Consider the following 25,473-nt stretch of genomic DNA (forward strand, 5'->3'; position numbering starts at 1 on the left):
CTGTGGCGCCCTCTCGGCGTTCTGTCATGTTTCTAAGATCAAACTACGACTTGACTATCATTATCATCTTTCCCATGGGCCATTGCGTTGATTAATTAGCGGGCGGTTAAAAATAATTCGGGAACATTCGAGTCGCTGGTTGATGAGGCGTGCTGCGTTCGAGAGCAAAGCAAGATGCATTTACTGTATGTTGCCTTGCACTGATTGCATTGATGATGTAAACTTACAGTATATACAGCTATCTTCTTATTAATGAGCTGGGCTTATGTACTTACTGTACTAGTAATCAGAAGGTTACAAGTCCCATCACTGCAAATTTGCCAACGTTGGTGCCTTGAGCAAAACCCTCAATTGCTTGAATTATAAGTCGCTTTGAAAAGGCTGCTAATTGCCATAAATGTAGCCCTGCTACCGGTCAATTGGGCACCCCAGCAGGCACAATTTGGCCACTAGTCTGCTGGGTGGGAAAAAGACAGGACTAAAAAAAAGGTAGGGGGGTCTTTGAAGCCATTTAAGGACCCTGATTGAAAGTCTGTACAGAATTGGAGGAACATGGAGATCAGTGAGTGACTCTCCATGCACGAGACTGGCCTCGTGCGCGAATCCACCGAAATATGGGCACAAATACCCTCCTCGGAGGCGATCGGGTCCCCAGCATTATTAAAGTGGAATGATTAGGGCTTTTGGGGGCACTGTTGGAGAACTGGTATCTGTCCACAATGTGCTCCAAAGTCCCACTGGTGTAGTGTTCCTATGATGCAATGTTTCCATTGCTTTGTATTGTACTAGTAATTAGAAGGTTACAGGTCCAAATCCCATTACTGCCAATCTGTCGACGTTGGGGCCCTAAGCAAGACCCTCAATTGCTTGAATTGGAAGTCGCTTTGGATAAATGGCTGCTAAATGCCATAAATTTAGCTCTGCTACCAGTTGATTGGGTGCCCCCAGCAGGCACAATTTGGCCACTAGTCTGCTAGGTGGGAAAAAGACAGAGTCTTTGATGCCATGTAAGGACCCTGATTGAAAGCCTGAGGCACCTGTACAGAAGTGGAGGAACGTGGAGATCAGCGAGTGACTCTCCATGCACAAGACTGGCTTTATGTGCAAATCCACCAAAATATGGGCAAATATACCCTCCTCAGAGGCGATCGGGTCCCCAGCATTATTAATGAGGAATGATGGGACTTGATTGCAGTCGGAGGTACAGTTCGTCCCAAAGACGTTGCATGGGGTTGGTAAGCTATTTCCATCCTCAGAGTCTTGCCCACTGTTGGGGGCACTGTTGGAGTACTGGTATCCATCCACAATGTGCTCCAGAGTCCCAGGTGTAGTGTTCTTTTGCTACATTACAATGTTTCCATTGCTCAATGTTTCCAGTATTCCCACTGGTGTGTGATTTACACCACTCAAGCATGAGCGCAACTATGGAAGCCCAATTGATGCTCAAGTCATTGCTTCAAGCGTGACTTTGGGATTTGGTTTAGACTGTTGCAGCCAATGACTGACTGGATTTCATGGTCATATCATATTAAGCTCTTCAATATGAACCCTTCTGCCTGTGGTTTCCTCCCTGAGGAAATGCCAGTGGTCTAGTGTCCTAGACTGGCCATATAGTGCAAAATCAATATATTAATTTATATATCGGTTACTTCCATGGTGATTTAGAGGCCAAGGTCATGACCCCTTCTCCTGCTTGTGGGTTCTTTAATGAAGATTGCATAGCTGACGCTTGATGGAATGGCTGTAATGGTAGAATCGACTTATTAGTAGTGGCGTAGTAGGGGCGTTCACACACTTTTGGCCATGTCATATGGTATGAAAGGTTTTTTAGGCTTTATTGTACATAGGGTTGTATATCTAGAGCCCAACAGATTGGGGCCTAGACCAGCAGTCTGTGTGGCCTGGTAATAAATGACCCAATGCCCACCGGTCGTTGGGGACCACTGGCCTAGACCATTTTCTACCGAAGCTATATTTTGAATGTGCGATACGAACGAAATAGAGGTATAAATTTTTTGGCAAATTTGTACCCGCTCTGCCAGTTGGCCATCAGTTATGGGATACAGTGCTGACCTTGCTCTGCCCTTCCGTCAAGCACACAAACACGGCCGCTTCTCGGCTTCTTCCCCGGAGGCTCCGTCCTGTCATTCAGGCCTGTTTATTCCTTCCACAGCCTCCCTCCCTGAGGGAGCCTGCTGTTCGGTTTCTAATATGACGATGCCGCGTGAAGAAAAGTATGAGCAGCAGCACCTTGTTTACGGGCGTCTCGGAGTGTATTAGGCGATCACCCGTAACGCTTGTGTCGCCGTCACGTAATAGACAAGGGTGCCGCATCGGTGTCGTTTTTGCTCTAGCTGTAAAGCCTCATTTCGACTACGCTCAGGACTCTCAGATTTCTCAAGGCGTAGCGCTGGCAACATGACATCCACCCCGTCAAAGCCGGCCGTGCTGTTATTACACTGTTGTGACTAATCCGGTGCAGAGGAGGAGAGCAATAGGAGACGGAACACCGTGGTGCATGTTAAGTAATGTCAGCTGTCTATAATTATTCCCACACCGATACTCCTCCACCGGCATGCATTGTGCTTCGCCCTCCGCGCTGCGTCGCTCAGCTCCAAGAACATGAGTGGGATCCGCGTATGCCGTTCGGTTCTTCCACCAGCATGAAAAATTATTTAGAGTGATGATTAAGTAGATCCCGGCAACAACCAAGCATTGGTGCTGATCCTTGGACATGGTTCGTCAAAAATCCGAGACCTGTCCGAGACAGATCAGCCAAGACCAAGCATGGGAGCTGATCCTTGGACATGGTTCGTCAAAAATCCGAGACCTGTCTGAGACAGATCAGCCAAGATCAAGCATGGGAGCTGATCCTTTGACATAGTTCTTCAAAAATCTGAGACCTGTCCGAGACAGATCAGCGAAAAACAAGCATGGGAGCTGATCCTTGGACGTGGTTCTTCAAAAATCCGAGACCTGTCTGAGACAGATCAGCCAAGATCAAGCATGAGAGCTGATCCTTGGACGTGGTTCGTCAAAAATCTAAGACGTATCCGAGACAGATTAGCTAAGACCAAGCATAGGAACTGATCCTTGGACGTGGTTATTAAAAAATCCGAGACCTGTCCGAGACAGATCAGCGAAAAACAAGCATGGGAGCTGATCCTTGGACTTGGTTCTTCAAAAATCCGAGACCTGTCCGAGACAGATCAGCCAAGATCAAGCATGAGAGCTGATCCTTGGACGTGGTTCATCAAAAATCTAAGACGTATCCGAGACAGATTAGCCAAGACCAAGCATGGGAGCTGATCCTTGGACGTGGTTATTCAAAAATCCGAGACCTATCCAAGACAGATCAGCCAAGACCAAGCATGGAAGCTGATCCTTGGATATGTTTCATCCTTGGACGTGTTTCATCGAAAACCATAGATGTACCCAAGACAGATCAGCCAAGACATAGATCAGCCAAGACCAAGCATGGGAGCTGATCCCTGGACGTGGATCGTCAAAAATGTGAGACCTATCCGAGACAGATCAGCCAAAAACAAGCATGGGAGCTGATCCTTCCTTGGGCGTGGTTCATCAAAAATCCAAGACCTATCTGAGACAGATCAGCCAAGACATAGATCAGCTAAGAACAAGCATGGCAGCTGATCCTTGAATATGTTTCGTCAAAAATCCAAGATGTATTCGAGACAGATCAGCCAAGACCAATCACAGGAGCTGGACCTTGGACATTGTTCTTCAAAAATCCGAGACCTGTCAGAGACAGATCAGTCAAGACCAAGCGAGGGAGCTGATCCTTGGACGTGGCTCATCATATCGGACACAGATCAGCCAAGAAATACATCAGCCAAGACCACACATGGGAGCTGATCCTTGGACGTGGTTCTTCAAAAATCCGAGACCTGTCCGAGACAGATCAGCCAAGACCAAGAACAGAAGCTGATCATTGGACACGGTTTGCCAAATATCAAAGACGTATCGAGACAGATCAGCCAAGATCAACCATGGGAGCTGATCCTTGGATGTGGTTCATCAAAAATCCGAGACATTCCCAAGACAGATCAGCCAAAAACAAGCATGGGAGCAGATTCTTGGACATGGCTTGCCAAATATCAAAGATGTATTGAAACAGATCAGCCAAGACCAAGCATGGGAGCTGATCCTTGGACGTGGTTTGTCAAAAATCCTAGACGTATCTGAGACAGATCAGCCAAGACATAGATCACCTAAGACCTCCTTGGGTGTAGTTCATCAAAAATCCAAGACCTATCGGAGACAGATCAGTCAAGACCATACATGGGAGCAGATCCTTGAACGTGGTTCATCAAAAATCTGAGACCTATCTGAGGACGAGATCGAGATGGTTTGAGCATGTGCAGAAGAGGGATGAGAGTTCTATCAGGAGAAGGGTGCTGAGGGGAGGAAGGTCAAAGTGGAGGTTTATGGATTCTGCAAGGGAGGACATGCGGGTGGTTGGTGTGACCGAGGAGACCGTTCAGGACGGGGCCAGATGGAGACCAAAGATCCGCTGTGGCGACCCCAAGACTCCAAAATGTTTTTGCAGAAGAGTTCAGCCCTGGCACAGGAGAGGGTTGCTCTGTGATCATCTTCTGGTCAGATGGTGTGGGGCCATATTTCATTTTTTATTCCCCTCGCCTAGAGGGGGTGGGTACTTGTGCAGCTGCCCTGATTGCATTCGGGCCGTGCTGCTTTTTTACATAGTAATTTGAAACGCTGTCTTTATAACTGATGAATGTTCATGTACTAAATGGGATTAATGTTTTGTTTGCGGGCTGAAAAATCAAAGGAAGGGCGGCCTTGCCATTGGTACTCGCTGGCATTGATTCTTAGTCACGCTCGCTTCCCCCCTTCCTACACTCCTCGTTCTCATCATGCTAAGAATGGAGAAGTTATAGCCTCTTTTCTTTCTAAGTTCACTCCCTTCCTTTTTCCTCTTCTTACATCTCCTCTCATCGCTCTGGTCATGTGACTAAAGGGTGTCGGCTTTGCATTCTGGGCCATTCAGAGTGAATCAACTGAGGAAATGGACTGTAAATATCATGCATCGCTAATAACGTTAAAGACAGGGCTGGGGGTGTATTTGAATTGCCCTCATTCCCTCCCCGGTGTATGCCCTGTGATGGACTGGTGACCTGTCGGGGGTGATTCTTACCTTTTTTTCTTAATGAACTGGACCCACCACGACCCTGACCAGGACAATGTGTGTGTACAGGGGGTTGTATGTGTGTATATGTGTTTGTGTGAGTGTACAGGGGTTTATGTGTGTGTTTAAGTGTGTGCACATGATTTGCATATATGAATAGGTGATTGTGTGTATGCATGTATGTAGATGTTTGTGTGTGTATGTCTTTGTTTAAGTGTGTGTACAGGGGTTTCTATAGTTGTATAGATGAGTGTGTATGTGTGTTCTGTGTGTGTGTACTGTAAACCTTCCTTTGGAAGTGAGAGCCGCATGGAAACACCTGGCTCAATGCATTGTGGGTCATTATGCAGGTATTACACAATCACTGCTGCCAAGCTGTGACTCAGGGAGTTCCTTCTTTGCATGAAGTGTCTGTGTGTATATTCAGTGGATGGGTGTGTATGTCGACGTTGGAGTGTGTGTGTATAGGTGTATGTGCATAAGCTGGTGTGTGTATGTCTGTAAATGTGCGAGTGTGTATTTCTAGGTGTGTGATTTATAGGTGTATGGGTGTGTAGTTGTGTGTATGTGTAAAGATGGTTGTGTTTATGTGTATAGGGATATTGTGTGTTGTGTGTGACGTGGTGTGTGTGGTAGGTCTATGGATGTGTGCATAACAGTGTGTGTATGTGTGTATATAAATGTGTATGTGTTTGTGTGTGGTAGGTCTATGGATGTGTGCATAACAGTGTGTGTATGTGTGTATATAAATGTGTATGTGTTTGTGTGTGTGGTAGGTCTATGGATGTGTGCATAACAGTGTGTATGTGTGTATATAAATGTGTATGTGTTTGTGTGTGTGGTTGGTCTATGGATGTCTGTATAACAGTGTGTGTATAAATGTCAGTATGTGTTTGTGTGAGTGTGTGTATATGTGTTTGCATTAGTGTGTGTGTGTGAACAGGGGTTTGTATGTGTGTATATTAGTGTGTATATAGTGTGTATGTTTGAGTGTGTGTGTGTATATAAGTGTGTGCATGTGTGACTGTATGTGTGTGTATGTATGAGTGTGTGTGTACATGTGTTTGCATTAGTGTGTGTGTGAACAGGGGTTTGTATGTGTGTATATTAGTGTGTATATTAGTGTATATGTGTGAGTGTATGTGTGTATATTAGTGTGTGTATGTGCGAGTGTCTGTGTGTATATTAGTGTGTGCATGTACATGTGTTTGTTTAAGTGTGTGTGTGTGTGTGTGTGAACAGGGGTGTGTGTATATATTAGTGTGTGTATGTGTGAGTGTATGTGTGTATATTAGTGAGTATGTGTGTATATTAGTGTGTGTATGTGTTTGCATTAGTGTGTGTGAACAGGGGTGTGTGTGTATATATTAGTATGTGTGAGTGTATGTGTGTATATTAGTGAGTGTGTGTGTGTATGTGTTTGCATTAGTGTGTGTGTGTGTGAACAGGGGTTTGTATGTGTGTATATTAGTGTGTATATGTGTTTGCATTAGTGTGTGTGTGTGAACAGGGGTTTGTATGTGTGTATATTAGTGAGTGTATGTGTGTATATTAGTGTGTGTATGTGTTTGCATTAGTGTGTGTGTGCATGTACATGTGTTTGTATGTTTGTATATTAGTGTGTGTATTTATGTGTGTACATGTGTTTGCATAGTGTGTGCGTGTACAGGGGTTTATATGGTTGTATAGATGAGTGTGTGTATATGTGTTTGTGTGTGTGTACAGGGGTTTGTATGTGTGTTTATATACATGTGTGTGTACAGAGGTTTGTTTAAGTGTGTGTGTACAGGGGTTTCTATAGTTGTATAGGTGTGTATGTGTGTATATTAGTGTGTGTATGTTAGTATGTGTGTTTAAGTGTGTGTGTGTACAGGGGTTTTTGTAGTTGTATAGGTGTGTATGTGTGTGCATGTACATGTGTTTGTTTAAGTGAGTGTGTGTGCACAGGGATTTCTATAGGTGTATATTTATTTTTTTAAATTTAGGTGTTCCCTAAATTTAATAACATCATCCCCAACTTCACCTCCCTCCCAGACCTCGACAAACTGCCCCACCTACTGGGGGAGCACAGAGAGAGCTGCACACTAGCAGCACTCTATACTCACACCTGCCACCAGGTGAGGGACAGTGGGTGACCATGTCCCATATACACATACACACACACACACACACATACACACACACATGCACAAACTGATTGTTTTACTACCTCATTATTGTAAATATTATACTTTTTATTGTTATTATTTTGCACTGTTTTTATTAATATTTTATTCTATTCTATATTTTTTGCACATGTAACTGTTCTGTATATTTTTGTTCTTTCTTATTTTTATTGTTTATATTTCCCTGTAACTTGCTTTGGCAATACGAATGTCATTATTTGTCATGCCAATAAAGCTTCTTTTGAGTTTGAGTTTGAGTGTATAGGTGACTGTGTGTGTGTGTGTGTGTGTAGACACGGTGCAGACACAGCCGGCGAGCCTAGGTCTCTGCATTCTGCCGCTTTAGTATGCAAGGCAGGTGTGGCTGCAGTAGGAGGGAGGCTGGGTTCTGGCCGCCACCCTCCCACCCACACCCACCCACACACACACACACACACACACACACACACACACACACACACACAATGCGTATTCCACACCAGGCCCAGCCTATTACATTACACACTTATGTAAACATCTGCTCTCTGCTTTCTCTGTCTTCTGATCACTTTTTTCTTCTGGTTCCTCATCAACCCCTCATTTTATGTTCCGACCCACCCTGGTTCTTCTGTCAGAGCCTCGCGAGTGATGAATGATGCTGGGATGACCCAGGTCAACACCTTACCCCCCTCCCCTTTAAAAAAAAAAAAGGGTGCGCACTTCATATCAGTGTCTACGTTGTGTTAGCAGGTTCCATCAAAATCAGAATCAAACCAAGCAGGTAACCAAGCGATATTCAGGACACGTGAGTGCCCGGTGGGCAAAGGAACCCATTACCCCCTCTCTTAGTGGCGGCGCATGTCGGCGTTTTGGCACGAAACTTTCAAAGTCGCAGGGGCGCAGCGTAGACGGATGAGTCATCTTCTAAAAGCAGAGGGAGAGATAAGGATTAAACGAGGCCGAGAGACACCGAGAGAGAGAGAGAGAGAGAGGAAGGAAGCTGGTAGGTCTCTTGTTTTTCGTGCAGCCCCCGACGATGTGGAGGTGGATCCAGAGTCGTAACACCCGCACCGGCCATGGCACTGCGGGACTGCAGAGGAAACACATGAGCCGATGATTAACAGCCTCTGCCCACACCAGCGCTTGCTCATTCCTCTTGCCTTTATCTTCCCCTTTCTCGGAGATACACACATCGTGGCCAAAAGTATGTGGACACCCCTTGTAAGGATGGGTTTTCTGTGTTTGACACACTCGTTGCATACACGGGGAGGACATTCAAACTCCGGACAGAAAGGACCTGGACCGTTCCACCTGGGAATCGAACCCAGGACCTTCTTGCTGTGAAATGACTGAGCCACAGTGCCGCTCCCTTTCCGAGTGACGGTAGCTGGTCAAGACATGGTTTGAAACAGAGCCCTGACCCTGACTAGTTAAACATGTATGGATTAGTTGACTACCTTCTTCTCAAAGGCTCTTGAATCCGAATGGGCACAAATTCCCACAGATGCACCACAACATCTTGAGGCTTGAGGGTGCAGGTGGTGAAGAGGAACTAGGTCTTTGTATAGATTTGCTTCTTCTTTCTACCTCTTAAACATTCAGAAGGTGTGTTGGCACATCTTTACAAGCTTTGCACATCTATATTCCAGCAGTTTATCCTAGTCTTCATGGCAAGTCTTCTCAAGCTCTAATAGATTGGATGGTGTCTATAAACGGTCATCTTCAGGTCTCTTTACAGATGTTTACAGAGGTTTAAGTCTAAACATTAGCTGGACCTTCGCCTCAAAGCCACTCCAGTGTTGTTTTGGCTGTATGCTTTGGGTCATTGTGGTCATTGATGTTCCTGCATTTGGCTGCATTCGTTTGCCCCTCAGTTCCTACCACTCTCCCTGTTCCTGCTGCTAGGAACCACCTTAATAGCATGATACTTCCACCACCACATTTTACTGTGGTAGCCTGATTTATAGGTGTTGTCTTTCCAGCATCTTACATAAATGTCCAGGACTTTTGGAACCCAGTGAGGTCACTGTTAACTTCTTTCTTACCTTACTCATCAAGGTCCTTCTTGTCTGGATGCCCAGATCGGCTGTATGGGCAACTCTAGTGAGGTTGATGGTTGATGGCCATGTTTGTCCATTTCAGAAACACTGTTGACTTCCTTCTTACCTTACTCATCAAGGTTCTTCTTGTCTGGATGCCCAGATTGTTTGGATGGGCAACTCTTGGGAGGTTGATGGTTGTGCCATGCTTTTTCCATTTCACAATCATTGGAGCCATCATGTTTCTGGAAACACTCAAAGCTTCAGATAGAATTTTACATCATCATCTATGACACATCTACAAATCTACAGACAGTTCCTTGGACTTCATGAGTTAACCGTAGTCCCATAGACCCAAGCGTGACCCAGTTTTAAACTCATCTCAAGGATAATTTAATGTGTCAAAAGACACATGGTAGGTCCCCTATAATAGTGCAGGACTGCAGAAATACCACGCGGCATGGACTCCACAAGCTTGCGGTCCACAATTCTGTTGTATCCCGAGGTGTGGGATTATGGTGACTTACCATAATTTGGCATCTCTAGATGTGTGTGGTGGCCCATTGTTGTTGGGAGAGGCCAAACCCTTTAGAATGAATGCGGGACATGAACAGGTGTAACTCATACACGTAGCAGTCACCTGTCAGAGACGTTTGTAGATGTACCAGGAGTCCCATGACATTATGAAGCCACCACCAGTTGCTACAGTCCCCTGTTGTACCAGTTTTCTGAATAAGGGATTGTATTGTTTGACTTGATTGCGTACATTGATGAATAAAAGTGCTAAAAATGTCAAGTGGTACGAATACTTCAGAATCCACTCTGTCCAGAAAGCAGTCCCGAGTGCTTTGCGCCCGATGTTCTCAGGTCACATGGGACCCACAAACACGCTCACCTGAATAAACGGATTAGAATTAACGAAAGAATGAATAAAACATGGTCAAACAATGAAACAATAAAACAACATTGACCGCTATAATGAGAATTCTGATCACTCAGTGCTGTGTGATGTTTGGTTTGCGGAGGCCGGGGGAAGAGGGGGGTGGCACAAATCAACTTGTGAATATTTATGAGGAAGCGTGTGTGGGCAGTCCAGTCTCTACCCTACCACTACTTCCCACAATGCCCTCAAAACACCAGCTAATACCTCTCTGCGTGGGCATTTGGCATGGCGTAATGCTCGATTGGTGCTGAAAGTTCACCGTCAAGAGGGCTAGTCATTACCTGCATAGCAATAACCGCCTCGTAAGTGCTTAGTTAATTAAGGATAGCGAAGCCGACTAGAGGCACATTTAATATATATATATATATATAGTATATATATATATATATATATATATATATATATATATATATATATATATATATACTGTATATATATATATACTGTATATACATATACAGTACGTATGTAATGCGCTTAAAAAACATACATACACACAATTACATATGTACACACACCACACACAAACACTCATAGACAAACTTACATGCACATACACTCACATACGCACAAACACCTGCACATACACATAAATACACGAACACACCTAGATTCTAACCAGGGGCGTAGCACCAAATTCTGGGCCCTATGCACAAGCAGTGCCCATGGGCCCCTCCTTCTAAACTCCCCAAGGGCCCTCCCCCGACTTGGGGCACTGGTAACTCAGTCGCACTTTTCACCCCACTACGACACCCCTGATTCTAACACACAATCATGCTTAATCACACACACACACACAAACTAACACACATACACTTACATACTTAATTGCATCGTGACACATAATTACTTACATATATACACACTCATACGATCATACACACACACACACTCACTACATGCACATACACTCACTCACACACACCCACACACATACACTCACTCACAATCACACACACAATCACACTCGCAAACACGCACATGCACACACACACACAAACTGACACACGCACACACTCACTACAATGCACATACACACTCACAATCACACACGCACACACACTCGCACATTGACGCACCTGCACGCACACACACTCTCGCACACATGCACATATACTCACTCACAATCACACACGCAACCACACACACTTGCACACATTCACATACACTCTTGCACACGCACACACACATTCGCACACATGCACATACACTCACTTACAATCACACTCATACACACGCACATACACACGCACACTCACTACAATGCAGATACACTCACAATCACACATGCACACACACACTCGCACACATGCATATACACTCACGCACACACACACATACATACACTCACTACAATACACATACACTCACTCACAATCACACACACACGCACACACACACTCGCACACATGCACATACTCACTCACAATCACACACGCACACACTCGCACATACACGCATATGCACACAGACAAACTAACACACACACACACTCACTACAATGCACATATACTCACTCACAATCACACATCCACACACACAAACATACACTCACTACAATACACATGCACTCACAATCACACACACACGCACACACACTCGCACACACGCACATACACTCACTCACAATCACACACGCACACACTCGCACATACACGCATATGCACACAGACAAACTAACACACACACACACTCACTACAATGCACATATACTCACTCACAATCACACACCCACACCCACAAACCAACACACACACACTAACTACAATGCACATACACTCACTCACAATCACACACGCACCCACACACACATTCGCACACATGCACATGCACATACACTTACGCACACACTCGCGCACACACACTCGCACACACGCACATTCATGCGCATGCACACACACTCGCACACATGCACATACACTCACTCACAATCACACTCGCACACATGCACATACACTCACGCACACACTAACAGACACTTGCACACACACACACACACATGCACACATGCACATACACTCACGCACACACTAACAGACACTTGCACACACGCACACACACATGCACACACAAACCAACACATACACACTCACTACAATGCACATAAACTCACTCACAATCACACACACGACCACACACACACAACCAACACCTCTATATGTTTTTAACCTCAAATATGATTTACTCAGTACCATGTACTGACCAACACTAGAGTTCTGTGTTGCATCCTGGTCCTGGAGGAACATTGTTTCGTTTCAGTATGTACTTGTGTACAGCTGAAATGACAATAAAGCCTCTCTTGAACTCTTGAATTCCAGGCTAATAGTTGGTCAAGCATTCAGTTGCTGGTAACGTCCCATTACCAGATACCACAGAATTCCTTCAGATGTCTTGAGGATGTCGTGGTAGACAGTAGGGCTGCACGATGTTGGAAAAAACTGACATTGCGATTTTTTTCCCCCCTGCGATAACAGTATATTGCGATATTAAAAACAATTAATAATATTAATAATGCATGTATCTTACTCTAAATAAGGGGCTCATCTGTGAAAAAGGGTGGTGCCTACAAGGGATACAAAAGATTATGACAAGCTACATCTTTGTACTTGGTTGAAACTGAGCATTAAACTAAGAAAGCTTCAATATCTCTTCTCTCACAGAAAAATAAACATGGCTGACGGAGCGGACAAAGTTATTTTCAGCAAATGTAACCGTTTTCTGTAGGGGTGGGTTTATAAAATCGATTTTTTCGATTTTCGATTTTAATCGATCTTTATTTGAACGATCCGATATCGATTCATATAAATGCGAGATCGATTTTTTAAATACGCCCCTTTTTACGGTGCACACAGAAATCTATTACTATTGTTACCCCCTTTAATTTCGCGTGACCAGCCACTGTTTTTTCATGCAACGAGATCTGACCTGCACATCAGTTTAGCATGGCAGAAGCTCAAGTTATGACCACTACACAACTTTTTGCACTGATTTTCACTCGGCTCTGGATTCGGGAGGAACTCGGTGTTCGCTCTGCGATCAAAACTCGGCTCTCAATCAATGTGAGAAACAGCGAGGGGAAACACAGGGGAGAGGTTGGAAACAGGTGGTGGAGCGCAATATAGTTTCTATCAGAATACATCAGCACACGCGAGATCGTTCTCTACAAAACTAAATATTTATTAACCTCCAACTCACTACAGAACGATCCATGCTGCTCGTGTTGCCAAATCCACTCAGATTCATTTATTTCATCGGCGCACAAACTTTGATTGCTCGCTACTTGTTGATGTGCATGTTTGGACGTGGTATCATTAAACCTTTCATCACTTCTCACGTGTGTTTTCGTGACAAAACGTAGTTTTGGAGACCAGAGAAGCTCGCCTGTGATTCCCCCTGGTGATGGATGGTGTAGTGTAAAACTCCCCATCGCCGATCAGTCGTGTAGTGTGAACATTACAGTGACCACGTGTTAATCAGAGTGTCGTGTAGTGTAAACTTGGCATAAGCTGTACAACAGCCAGGTGTATGTTTACATTACATTTACAATGTTGTAGCATGTCAGACAAATGGAAGAAAACAGTAACATTCATTTTTTATTATTATTTCATTTGTCTGACATGCTACAACATTGTAAATGTAATGTAAACATACACCTGGCTGTTGAATGTTACTGTTTTCTGTTTTGGATTAATTATTTATGTAAACAAAATACACAAATATTTTTAATAATGAGTGTTCTTTGTACAATTATCACATTCGTTCTCTGAACATCTGTACATATGTAAACAAAACCTGTTAATGTAACTCAAATATGCCTAAATGTGTTGAATCGAAATTGGATCGAAAATCGAAAATCGAAGATCGAATCGAATCGGGACCTGGTGAATCGGAATCGAATCGATCCAGGAAATTGGTGGCGATACCCAGCCCTAGTTTTCTGTACACGAATCGAGATGTTATATTGACATGTTAGCGCTGTGACTAGGGTTGCCAACCGTCCCGTAAAATACGGAATCGTTCCGTATTTGAAAACTAAATGTCGTGTTCCGTATTGAACTGATACGGGACGCGCTTTGTTCCGTATTTCTATCAATGGGAGAGAAATGCTGCAGATAAGACTGTTCAATACTAGAGCTGGGCGGTTCCTGAATTAACCGGGTTAATGATTCGAATCTTTGTACTGAATCAGGAATCACGAGTCCGAAATCTCAATGAACCCGGATCCTATGAGTCCTCTGACTGGCTGCTGCTCAGTACACAAGGCGTGTGAGCCGTCATTGAAAATGAGAACGGTGTGAATTTTCGTTTTGTGTCAAGCAGCAAAAAAGTTGTAGCATGACGTATTTGATATAATTTGCATTAAGAAACATCGCATGTCCTGCGATGTGACTATCGCGCATGCACACATCGCGATGACGATGCTGAAACGAAATATCGTGCAGCCCTAGTAGACAGTGGCTTATCTGTGAGCTTGTGTTTCCCTCAAAACCGTTGGAAAAGTGAGCGCAGCAGTCGGTAACATGAAGAATAACGTTCCGCGGCGTCTTTATTGCTCTGAGAACAGACACCGGTGATTCTGTTTCATGTGCCGTAGGTTAGGGACCCCTTACCACCCACGCGGTCTGTTGGCGGCGGAGGCTTGAAACTCATGAGCTGCGGCGGCTTCATATTTAATCGTTTTGAAACTTTTTTTAATGTACGCTTGATGCCAGCTGTCACGTCCGTATGTCCCGGTTGAAGCCTCTATTCTCTATGCTTTTGACTGGATTTTGGGTCTTGACTGTGGGGATTTATGTCCATTTAGCAACTAGAGCTTCAGCAGTGTCAGGGATGGATGTTCAGTCCCAATAATGTGCATCCAAGACTGGCATTACACATCCTCCATGTTGTCAGTATGATGACACGCCTTTTGATTATTGGGTTCAGGTGTTTCAGCCACACCAGTAGTTTGGGGAAGGACCTTTCCTGTTCCATCCTGTCATTCTACGCCCAGGGTTGGTCCCTGTAGATGGCTGTTTGATGTGCATCAGATCCATTCGTGGTCCCGAATGTAATCCTGTGGTAACACCTGACCATAAACTTTTGGACCACTGATTACAAACTCATTGTAGCTTTATCAGCCTCCACTCTTCTGGAAAAGCTATCATTAATATGTATGCCCTGTGATGAACTAGTGACCCGTCCAGTGTGTTTGGTGTGCCCTGTGATGAACTAGTGACCCGTCCAGTGTGTTTGGTGTGCCCTGTGATGAACTAGTGACCCGTCCAGTGTGTTTGGTGTGCCCTGTGATGAACTAGTGACCCGTCCAGTGTGTTTGGTGTGCCCTGTGATGAACTAGTGACCCGTCCAGTGTGTTTGGTGTGCCCTGTGATGGACTGGTGACCTGTCCAGTGTGTTTGGTGTGCCCTGTGATGGACTGGTTACCTGTCCAGTGTGTTTGGTGTGCCCTATGATGAACTAGTGACCCGTCCAGTGTGTTTGGTGTGCCCTGTGATGGACCGGTGACCTGTCCAGTGTGTTTGGTGTGCCCTGTGATGAACTAGTGACCCGTCCAGTGTGTTTGGTGTGCCCTGTGATGGACCGGTGACCTGTCCAGTGTGTTTGGTGTGCCCTGTGATGGACTGGTGATCTGTCCAGTGTGTTTGGTGTGCCCTGTGATGAACTAGTGACCTGCCCAGTGTGTTTGGTGTGCCATGTGATGACAATTTTTAATATTGGCACACGCCAGTCATAAACCTCGGACTCTCCGAACACGGACGACCACACAAAGCCGGATTTGGTCGAACCGTCTCCTTACTCGGCCGCTCTCATAGATTTCGGGATTGCTGCTCATTTCTAAATTGCTTTTTTTTCTGTTCCCTCTGGCGAGCGCTGACATTTGAAATGGTTGATGCTGTTTTGCTAGAGTACCTGGCATTTCCATTTTGCAACATTTACACACCTCCATTACATCAGGCTAATGTGGAGGTTCAATTCAATCAGATGTTTTCCTGCCTGCGCCAAGCACCACACACACCCACACACCCACACACACCCACACTCGCACACACACACAGGAACTTGTGTGTGTGTATGTGTATTCAGTTTTTTTCACTAATGGCTCCAACCGGAAACTCCGGGCACATGGCAGGAATCCACCCTCACTCACTCACTCACTCACTCACTAGTCAGTGAACCAGTTTTCAGGATCCTCAGTGATGGCAAGAGCCTTTTTATGAATACATATTTTGTCTGCACCCATATTAAGGCTGATTTTGCACTGGCACACCCATGCTCATTTTATCCAGGCTTGGGACCTGCACTGAGTCCGCACTGACAAGTGCAACTACCATTGGCTACTATAGCAGGTTTGAATCTCAGCGGTGTTGAGCTAACGTGTTTTACCCCTGCTCCACCATAGTGCCCATCTTATCAGTAGGTGCAACAGTAGCAGTAGAAAATTTGTTCTAGCATATTTTAATTATTGTAAATAACAATAATAATAAAATAATAATAATAATAATTTATATTATATAAATAATACGACAGTATAAAATCAAACACTAGTATTTTTTATGTAATACAATAGAATAGAAAACAATAGTATAATAGTCTAAAACAATAGGATATAAACATTATTATATAATTAAACATCATAACACTTAACAATATACTGTATTAAATCATTATTATTTAATATAACAGTGTATTAAAATAAAATAAGCTTCCTTTATTGATCCCCATGGGGGAAATTTGAGTATTACGGCAGCTCCAGCACAGAGAAAATAGAGTTAGAGAAAATAAAAAAAAGAGTAGAATAAAATAAAAAAATAAATAAAATAAAAAAAGAATAAAATAAAATAAAAATAAGTAGAATAAAATAGAATATAAAATAAAATTATTCAATAATTTAAAAATAATTAAATTAATAAAATAAAAACAAAATTAAAATAAAATAAAATAAAAAAGAGTAAAGAAAATTAAATAAATGAAATAAAAATAAAAATAAAATAAAAGTATTTAAATAAAATAAAAAAGACTAGAATAAAATAAAATAAAAAATAAAATAATTAAATATATAAAATAAAAATAAAATAAACTGTATAAAAATCAAATAAAGCCCTGCAATGGACTGGCACCCTATCCAAAGTATTCCTGCTTTGCTGAAATTAATAATATAAATAAATAAATAGATAAATAAATAGATAAATAAAATAAACATAATATAGTAAAATGCAACATAATACAATGGAATAAATACATTAATGTAATTTAATAAAAATTGAGTAATAGTAAAACCTGATATTAAAATGAAATATACATATTGTAATGAGGTAATGTAAGAACAAGGTGTCAGATATGTACCTAATAAAGTACTTGTGAGTGTATTTATGATCTGCAATGTTTTGTCACTATTTAACGAATGTTTCCCCCTGTGCTTTCTGCTACAGATTGTCCGAACTGAACACAACCTGGGCCTCAAAACGTGGTAACATGCTCACCCTGACCAGCGCTTCTCCTTAGATCTTCTGCATCTGATGCTTCTCTTCCATTCACCTGTAAGAAGAAACTAGGAACCCGCTGTCAAGAAGAATCCCACTAGCGACGTCTCAGATTATACGACAAACAGATCTTACTGGACTGAGCGCGAGTCAGGAACACGATGGCTAACAACACGGCGGACCACCCACCTGGAAACTCGGTAGCCGAGGGCAACCACGATGCGGAATTCGGCTGCACGGTGAGAGATCTTCAGGAGCTGATGGAGCTCAGGAGCGCAGAGGCCGTCAACAAGATCAGAGACAACTACGGAGATGTGCAGAGCATCTGTCGTCGACTCAAAACCTCCCCAGTAGAAGGTAGGACCGTATATGTAACACACACATGTATAGTGGATTAGGAAAGGATTCAGGACCCTTGACGTTTTGTATTCTTTAATTTGTGGAGACCTAAATTACTGCAGCAAGTCTTCTTTGATACGTCTCTATGTCACGAATCAAGCCTCTGTGCTCCTGGAGTGTGTTTATGTGCCACGCCCCACTTTCCATGAGCACATGCTGAAGCCAACGCCCCTCGTTATGATTGGTCCCCGCTGCTAATTACCCACAGCTGCACCTCGTTCAAGGGGCATATAAGGAGGCAGTTGGGTTTGACTTAGACTTTTCCCCCGTTTGCCCCTACTAGCTCCTGTCCGTTTGCTCCTGTCTGTTCGCTCATGTTTGGTTTGTCGTGTCCATGTTTCATGTGTTTAGCAATTAGCATTTAGCTTATAGCTTATTAGCATATAGCTTAGTTTATACATCTCTGCAGGTGTGTCTGCCACTCTTGTCCTGTCTAGCCCGGTTCGTTACACTCTACAAGCTATGACCACCTGGATTTAGGCAGTTTTTCCCATTCGTCATAGCAGATCCTTCAAGCTCTGACGAGCATCCATGACCTTTATCTTCAAGACCTGCCTCAAAAGTTCAATAGGATTTAAATCTGGGCTTTGGTTGGGCCACTCAAGATTGTTCAAGACTGCTAGATTTGTTTTAGCTCCCCCATTATTGCCTTGACATTCTTGCCTGGGTGCCCAATATGGCTAGACGGCCAACTTAAGGAAACTCTCAAAGCCTTAGATATTGTTTCATATTCTTGCCCTGTTTATGCATTGCTACAATTTGATCGAGTAGGTCCACAGAACATTCCTTAGGCTTGGTTTTTCGTCCCGACAGTACGGTCTAAATTGTGGGTCCCTAAGGCCCAGATATGTGTCCTTCCAAACGATGTCCAGTCAATTCAGATTGCAAGATGTAGACTCCAGTTAGGTTTAGGGTTGGGGTTAGGGTTAGGGTTGGGGTTAGGGTTAGATTGAGTGCAATCAAACCATCAAACCATCTAACATGGATCTGTATAAAAAGAACACACCTTAAACCCACTTGGGCCATCATGTGCTTGCAAAACAACTAGCTTTGTTCTGTTTCAGTGGTTAAAACGTAAACTTAATCATCACTCAGCAGTTGAAGGTCGTGTCCCAAACCGCATATTAAACCTACACTACATTACATTTAATCACCTATAATCACCCAAAGTGAAAATGTTTTCGAAACTTACTTTGTAGTAGCACCTTTGGTAACAATTACTGTGGCCGTATCTTCTTGGATACGTCTCAATAAGCTTTAGCTTTAGGCAGTTTATCCCATTTGTCACGGCACATTTTTTAAAACCCCTTAAAAGATAGGGAGCATCTGTAAACTGTATCTTCTGTCTTTCCAGAGATGTTTATTGGGATTTAAGTCTGGGCCAAAGTCACATTTCATTCAATGTAGTGTATGTATAATAGCAGTTTCAGTCTGTGTCCCAATAAATTTTATATTCTGAAGTAAACAGAAGCTTATATTAACGTTTATGGTTTTCTAATAGGATGTCGAACAAGTTTATTTACATCTGTCCTTACACTTTTGCTCAAAAAGCCAATGTCCACACATTTTTGCCCATCTGCATCAGCGCTGTAGATGCCCAGGCTAGTAGTTCTCAATACCCAGGACTGACGACGTAGCAGCTAATGGACTGAAGTACAGAAAGAATCCAATTATAGAGCTCAATGACATATTACAGTGGCTTAAATAGCATTTGATGGCTTGATGATTTTGCTCACAGTATGGATTCTAGCACTTTGCTGCTCGAGCTTCAGCTCAAGTGGATGACTACAAATGGCAAATGAGCTTCTTCTGGTAATTTAGGAAGGCTAATGTTCTTCGATGGTGCAGGATTGTCTGTAGAGCTGCTAGGACTAGCTGTTTTCTAATTTTCTGATGCAAATCTACACTGACATTATGACCTCCTTCCTAATATTGTGTTAGTCCCCCTTTTGCTGCCAAAACAGCCCTGACCGGTCGAGGCTTGGACTCCACTAGACCCCTGAATGTGTGCTGTGGAATCTGGCACCAAGATGTCAGCAGCAGATCCTTTAACTCCTCTAAGTTGAGAGGTGGGGCATCTATGGATCGGACTTGTTTGTCCAGCACATCATACAGATGCTCGATTGGATTGAGATCTGGGAAATTTGGAGGCCAAGTCAACACCTCAAACTCGTTCTTGTGCTCCTCAAACCATTCGTGAACCATTTTTGCTTTGTGGCAGGGTGCATTATCGTGCTGAAAGAGGCAACATGATCAGGGAATATCATTTCTATGAAAGGGTGTACAAGGTCTGCAGCAATGCTTAGGTAGGTGTTACGTGTCAAAGCAACATCCACATGGATGGCAGGACTCAAGGTTTCCCAGCAGAACATTGCCCAAAGCATCACACTGCCTCCGCCGGCTTGTCTTCTTCCCATAGTGCATCCTGGTGCAGTGTGTTCCCCAGGTAAGTGAAGCACACGCACCCGGCCATCCATGTGATGTAAAAGAAAACGTGATTCATCAGACCAGGCCGCCTTCTTCCATTGCTCCGTGGTCCAGTTCTTTGCTGTGTGCTTCAGGTCGTTCATGTTGGAAGGTAAACCTTCGCCCAAGTCTGAGGTCCAGAGCGCTCTGGAGCAGGTTTCCTTCTTTCCCTCTATCAGGACTATCCGCACATCATGATGCTTCCACAGCAATGCTTCACTGTGGGGATGGCATTAGCCAGGTGATAAGCGGTGTTTGGATTCCTCCAGAGGTGATGCTTGGTATTCAGGTCAAAAAGTTCAATTTTGGTTTAATCAGACCAGAGAATCTTGTGCAGACTGTCCGGCTTGACTGTATATAATTAAATGTCAATCGACTGATCAATCGATTATTTTTGGGCATTGAGTATGCGAATGTAATAAAATTAAATAGCATGTATGTCTCAGTGTATATCTTTGACGTTCCATTTATTGCCACTACCTTGGTGGGATTCATACCCCTTTTGTAAAACAGGTTTCTGGAATGCCCCCCCCCCCCCCCAACCTCCCCCCAACCTCCCCTAATGCATTGCATGCTAGTATAATAGAGTTCTGGATATCAGTAATCATAGCTACAATTCAAAAAATTATGTAAATTAAAATTGCCCACACCAAATTCCATTTATTTTATTTTATAGTAACCAGTGAGTAGAAGTAAACAAACCAACCTTGCCAGTTCGACAAGGAACAGAATCTATTCTAGCTCACAAAGAACCCTTTAAAATCATTAATGGTTTTTCCTCTAATGCATTTCCTCCTCAGAGCAGAGAAATGAATGGGGTTGCCATTTTTTCTACAAACACTTTATGACCAATCAATGGTAATTTCCTTATCGGTGAAACTTACGGTCCCTTGAAAAGGCTCTGAATCGCTCTATCATTCACACACAAAGCAGCAAAAGAAATTCCATCGATGTTTCCAAGTTTCTCCAAGATGGAACCAATAACCTAAACACAGCTTATCTAATTTGGCTTAAATGTTGCTTTTTTCCACCCACTCTTCATTTAGAGTAGAAACCATAATTACGATGCCTTCATTAAAATGAGTAATATCTTGTGTGGTGAGCACCGCTACAGCTGTCCCTTGATTACTAACTGGAACTGAGCAATGATCTATGAAGTAATTAGGAAGATGCCATTTGGATGCTGGAATGGACTAGCCAGGCTATATGTTGTGTAGTGAAGGAGAGCTGTTCTGTGATCACAAACGATGCATTTTGATCAATGGCAACGCAGACTGCGTGAAAATGGAACTGAAGATGTGTCTGAAGGATATATTTTCAGGTTAGAAATTGTGGCTAAATGGAGCAAAAACAGGAGGAGCACGATTTGATTTGATTTGATTTAACCAATCTGGCTAGGACTGGCCAATAATCAGTGTAATATTAGGTAGCTTGCTAGCCAATATTGTAACCAATATAAGCTAACTAAGATAAGCTAAACTAAAATAACTCTCTCTAGGCTGTTGTGCATGTAGTAGCTAGATGGGTTAGCAAGTAAGCTTACTAGCTATGTTCATTAGCAGATATTATGTTAATGTTGTTGTATAATTACTCAATACTCCATAGATTGTCAGTAATGTTCCTCAGGATAAATAAAGTATCCATCTATCTATCCATCCATCCATCCATCTTTTTATCCATCCGTCCGTCCGTCCATCCATCCATCCATCCAACATTCACCTAACAGTTCATCTTTCAACACGACAATGACCCCAAGCATACAACCAAAACATCATGACAAGTGGCTTTGGGGAAAGTCACTGAATGTTCAGTGAGAACACTTTACAGTGAGAGTTCACACTTTACAGATGCTTGTCTGCCACTCAGGATCTGCCATGAAGAATGGGATAAAATGCCCAAATCCTTGCAAAGCTTGTAGAGACGTCTCCAAGGAAGTATACCGAGTATATTAAGTAAAGGGTCAGAATTTGACATAAAAATAGCAGTTATACTGAATCTATTTGAAATCAAATCCACTACACAAAGCACTCAAAATAGTCAAGAGGTTTCAATAGGTCTTAATATTGGGCTCATGCAGTCGAAAGCACATTCGTAAGGTCAGGCACTGATGTTGATGGGATGGCCTGGCTTTTAATCACTGTTCCAATTCATCAATCAAGGCACTCAGTTGGGTTGAGGTCAGGGCTCTGGGCAGTCCACTGGAGTTTGTCCAAACCAAACCTGTTAAACTATGTCTTTACTGACCTTGCTTTCTGCCCAAGGGTTGAGTCAGCCTTTTCCCTAAACTGTTGATTGTAGACTCGAATGTAATAATTAGTAGTGGTGGCCAAATGTATACAGGCTCTGAGGTCTTTATAAGCCTCAGGTTCATATTTTTTTATATGAAAGTTTGAACAGCTGGGACATTTCAGAAATCGTTCTTGAGTGTTCCTCTTAAAACCGGTGGCGCTTCTAAATAGAGATTATGAATGATTTATGAGCCTTCATTAGCTCTGCTGCGAGCAGAACGATGAAATTTGATTGCATTTTCAGGAACCATTTTTATTGTGGATGTATCTAAATGGCAATAAATTCTTTATTGAGATTTGATTATGATAGAGCTGCAATTTGATACGTGTTTACCATCTGTAAAGTGGTACATACGGGTACGGAAAGTATTCAAACCCTTGCACACTTTATTTGCGCACTTTATAGTGTTGTGGATTAGATTTGGGATTGATAAGTTTAGCTATTAGTCTCAAATAATGACCAAGTGAAACATGGTTTTGATGGATGTGTCTAGAGCTCAATTGGCGTCCACCTGTTGCAATTTGAACTGATTGGACACAAACCTGGGTCTATAAGGACCCACAATGTACTCTAAATTGTTAGAACAAGGAACCCCATGATTACATTGTGTCCAGGGCAGCAGGATTAAAAGCTTCTGCTTTTTAAAATGGATTCGTTTATTGTGATAAGTGTAACAAACACCTGAATCCAATCGTTAGAAGTGGTGTCTACATACTTTTGGAATACTGTGTAGATAAATAAGGGCTGTGCTGCTGTAATGCAATTCAACCTGCCAGGGCTTTTTCAACCATGTGCTGGAAAGTTGGCACATAATACATCACTAGCTGGGAAGGGGTCGACCAAGCAAACACCAAAAAAAAAAAAAAAAAAATAATAATAATAATAATAATAAAATTAAATAAAAACAAACAAAAAATTTAAACAAGACTCATTAAATGTACAAATTAATTAATACATTTTTATTTATTATTTTATTTTATTTCACGTGTTGGAAAAAAAAAACTCATTAAACGTACAAATGTATTAATAAATTTTTATTTATTTATTATTTTATTTTATTTCATGTGTTGGAAAAAAACTCATTAAACGTACAAATTTATGAATACATTTTTATTTATTTTTTAAATTTAATTTCACGTGTTGGAAAAAACACATTAAACGTACAAATTTATTAATACATTTTTATTTATTTATTATTTTATTTTATTTCACATGTTGGAAAAAACTCATTAAACGTACAAATTTATTAATACATTTTTATTTATTTATTATTTTATTTTATTTCACGTGTTGGGGGAAAAAAATTAAATGTACAAATTTATTAATACATTTTTTATTTATTATTGTTTTTTTTATTTTTTTTTATTTTACGTGTTGGTAATAAATGTCCATTATGGCTTAAAACCTACCACAACCTTTACCTCCTGTTATGTAGTTTTAAATAAAAATCTCCAATTGGGAACCCAGTACCCAGTTACCGTAGGTGTGTGTGTGCTGCAGTAGCCCAACATGTGACCTGCTAAGGGCTAAACACTATCTAAATCAATCCTGTAGGATAATTACACACTGAAGCCCATCTGTTGCTCTGAAGACGTTGTCACCCCATTTATAAACTGAAAAAGGATCCCTGTGGACCTCACACAGACCAGACGTTTGGGTGGTAGAGGGTTCTAAGTAGTGCAATGGCTCTGGTATGAGTGTAGCCGGTGCAGGAGTGGTGTTGGGACTCTTTATGAGGAACGCGTAGCCTGTCAGCACTGGTTGTAAATGTGCAAATAGGGACTAGAGCTGTCTTGCACAGGGTGTTTGAGGTACCTACTGTACAGTACAAAACACTGTGTTTTTGCAGTGCTGAGAATGGTCCACTACCTAAATAACATCTGGTCTGACCAATGGAGACATGGATTCCACTAGACCCCTGAAGGTGTGCTGTGGTATCTGGCACCAAGATGTTAGCAGCAGTTCCTTTAACTCCTGTAAGTTGTGAGGTGGGGCCTCCATGGATCGGACTTGTTTGTCCAGCACATCCCACAGATGCTCGATTGAATTGAGATCTGGGGAACTCGTTGTTTGCTCCCCACGTGCATCAATGAGTCTTGGCTGCCCATGACTCTGTCGCCGGTTTACCACTGTTCTGTCCATGGACCACATTTGATAGATACTGACCACTGCACACCAGAAACACCCCACAAGAGCTGCAGTTTTGGAGATGCTCCGACCCAGTCGTCTGGCCATCACAATTTGAGGATAAAATGTTCACTTTCTGCCTAATATATCCGACCTATGAACAGCTGCCGTGATGAAAAGATAATCAGTGTCATTCACTTCACCTATCAGTGATCATAATGTTATTTGACCTTGCTTTTATTCAAGCAGGCTTTAAGATTTCCTTCCAGATGTTTCTTAGATTTCTAGTAAACCACATTTGGCTGAAAATAGATTTACTTTTGTTTACCTCTATTTCTCCCCTGTGGCTTGTTTCCGGAGAGTAATGGTCGGTTACCACCTACAATAAAACCAAAGATAAAGACCTTTCTGGAAA

The 25,473-nt window shown here is 42.6% G+C and overlaps 1 protein-coding gene across 6 annotated transcripts in view; it reads left to right on the forward strand.

Moving 5' to 3' along the window:
• Positions 1 to 25,473, forward strand: part of atp2b4 (ATPase plasma membrane Ca2+ transporting 4) — a 136,733-nt gene that overhangs the window by 37,849 nt on the left and 73,411 nt on the right. For 5 of the 6 annotated variants that reach the window (XM_062986621.1, XM_062986616.1, XM_062986619.1 and 2 more), the window contains exon 2: positions 17,727 to 18,134. In XM_062986621.1, coding sequence (XP_062842691.1) covers positions 17,939 to 18,134 — 196 coding nt within the window. In that variant the 5' untranslated portion in view covers positions 17,727 to 17,938. Of the gene's footprint in view, positions 1 to 17,152; positions 18,135 to 25,473 lie in introns of those variants that run through there. The other variant, XM_062986617.1, reaches the window with a different exon arrangement.

This window comes from Trichomycterus rosablanca, chromosome 24 (genome assembly GCF_030014385.1).
Source record: "Trichomycterus rosablanca isolate fTriRos1 chromosome 24, fTriRos1.hap1, whole genome shotgun sequence".
NCBI lineage: Eukaryota > Metazoa > Chordata > Actinopteri > Siluriformes > Trichomycteridae > Trichomycterus > Trichomycterus rosablanca.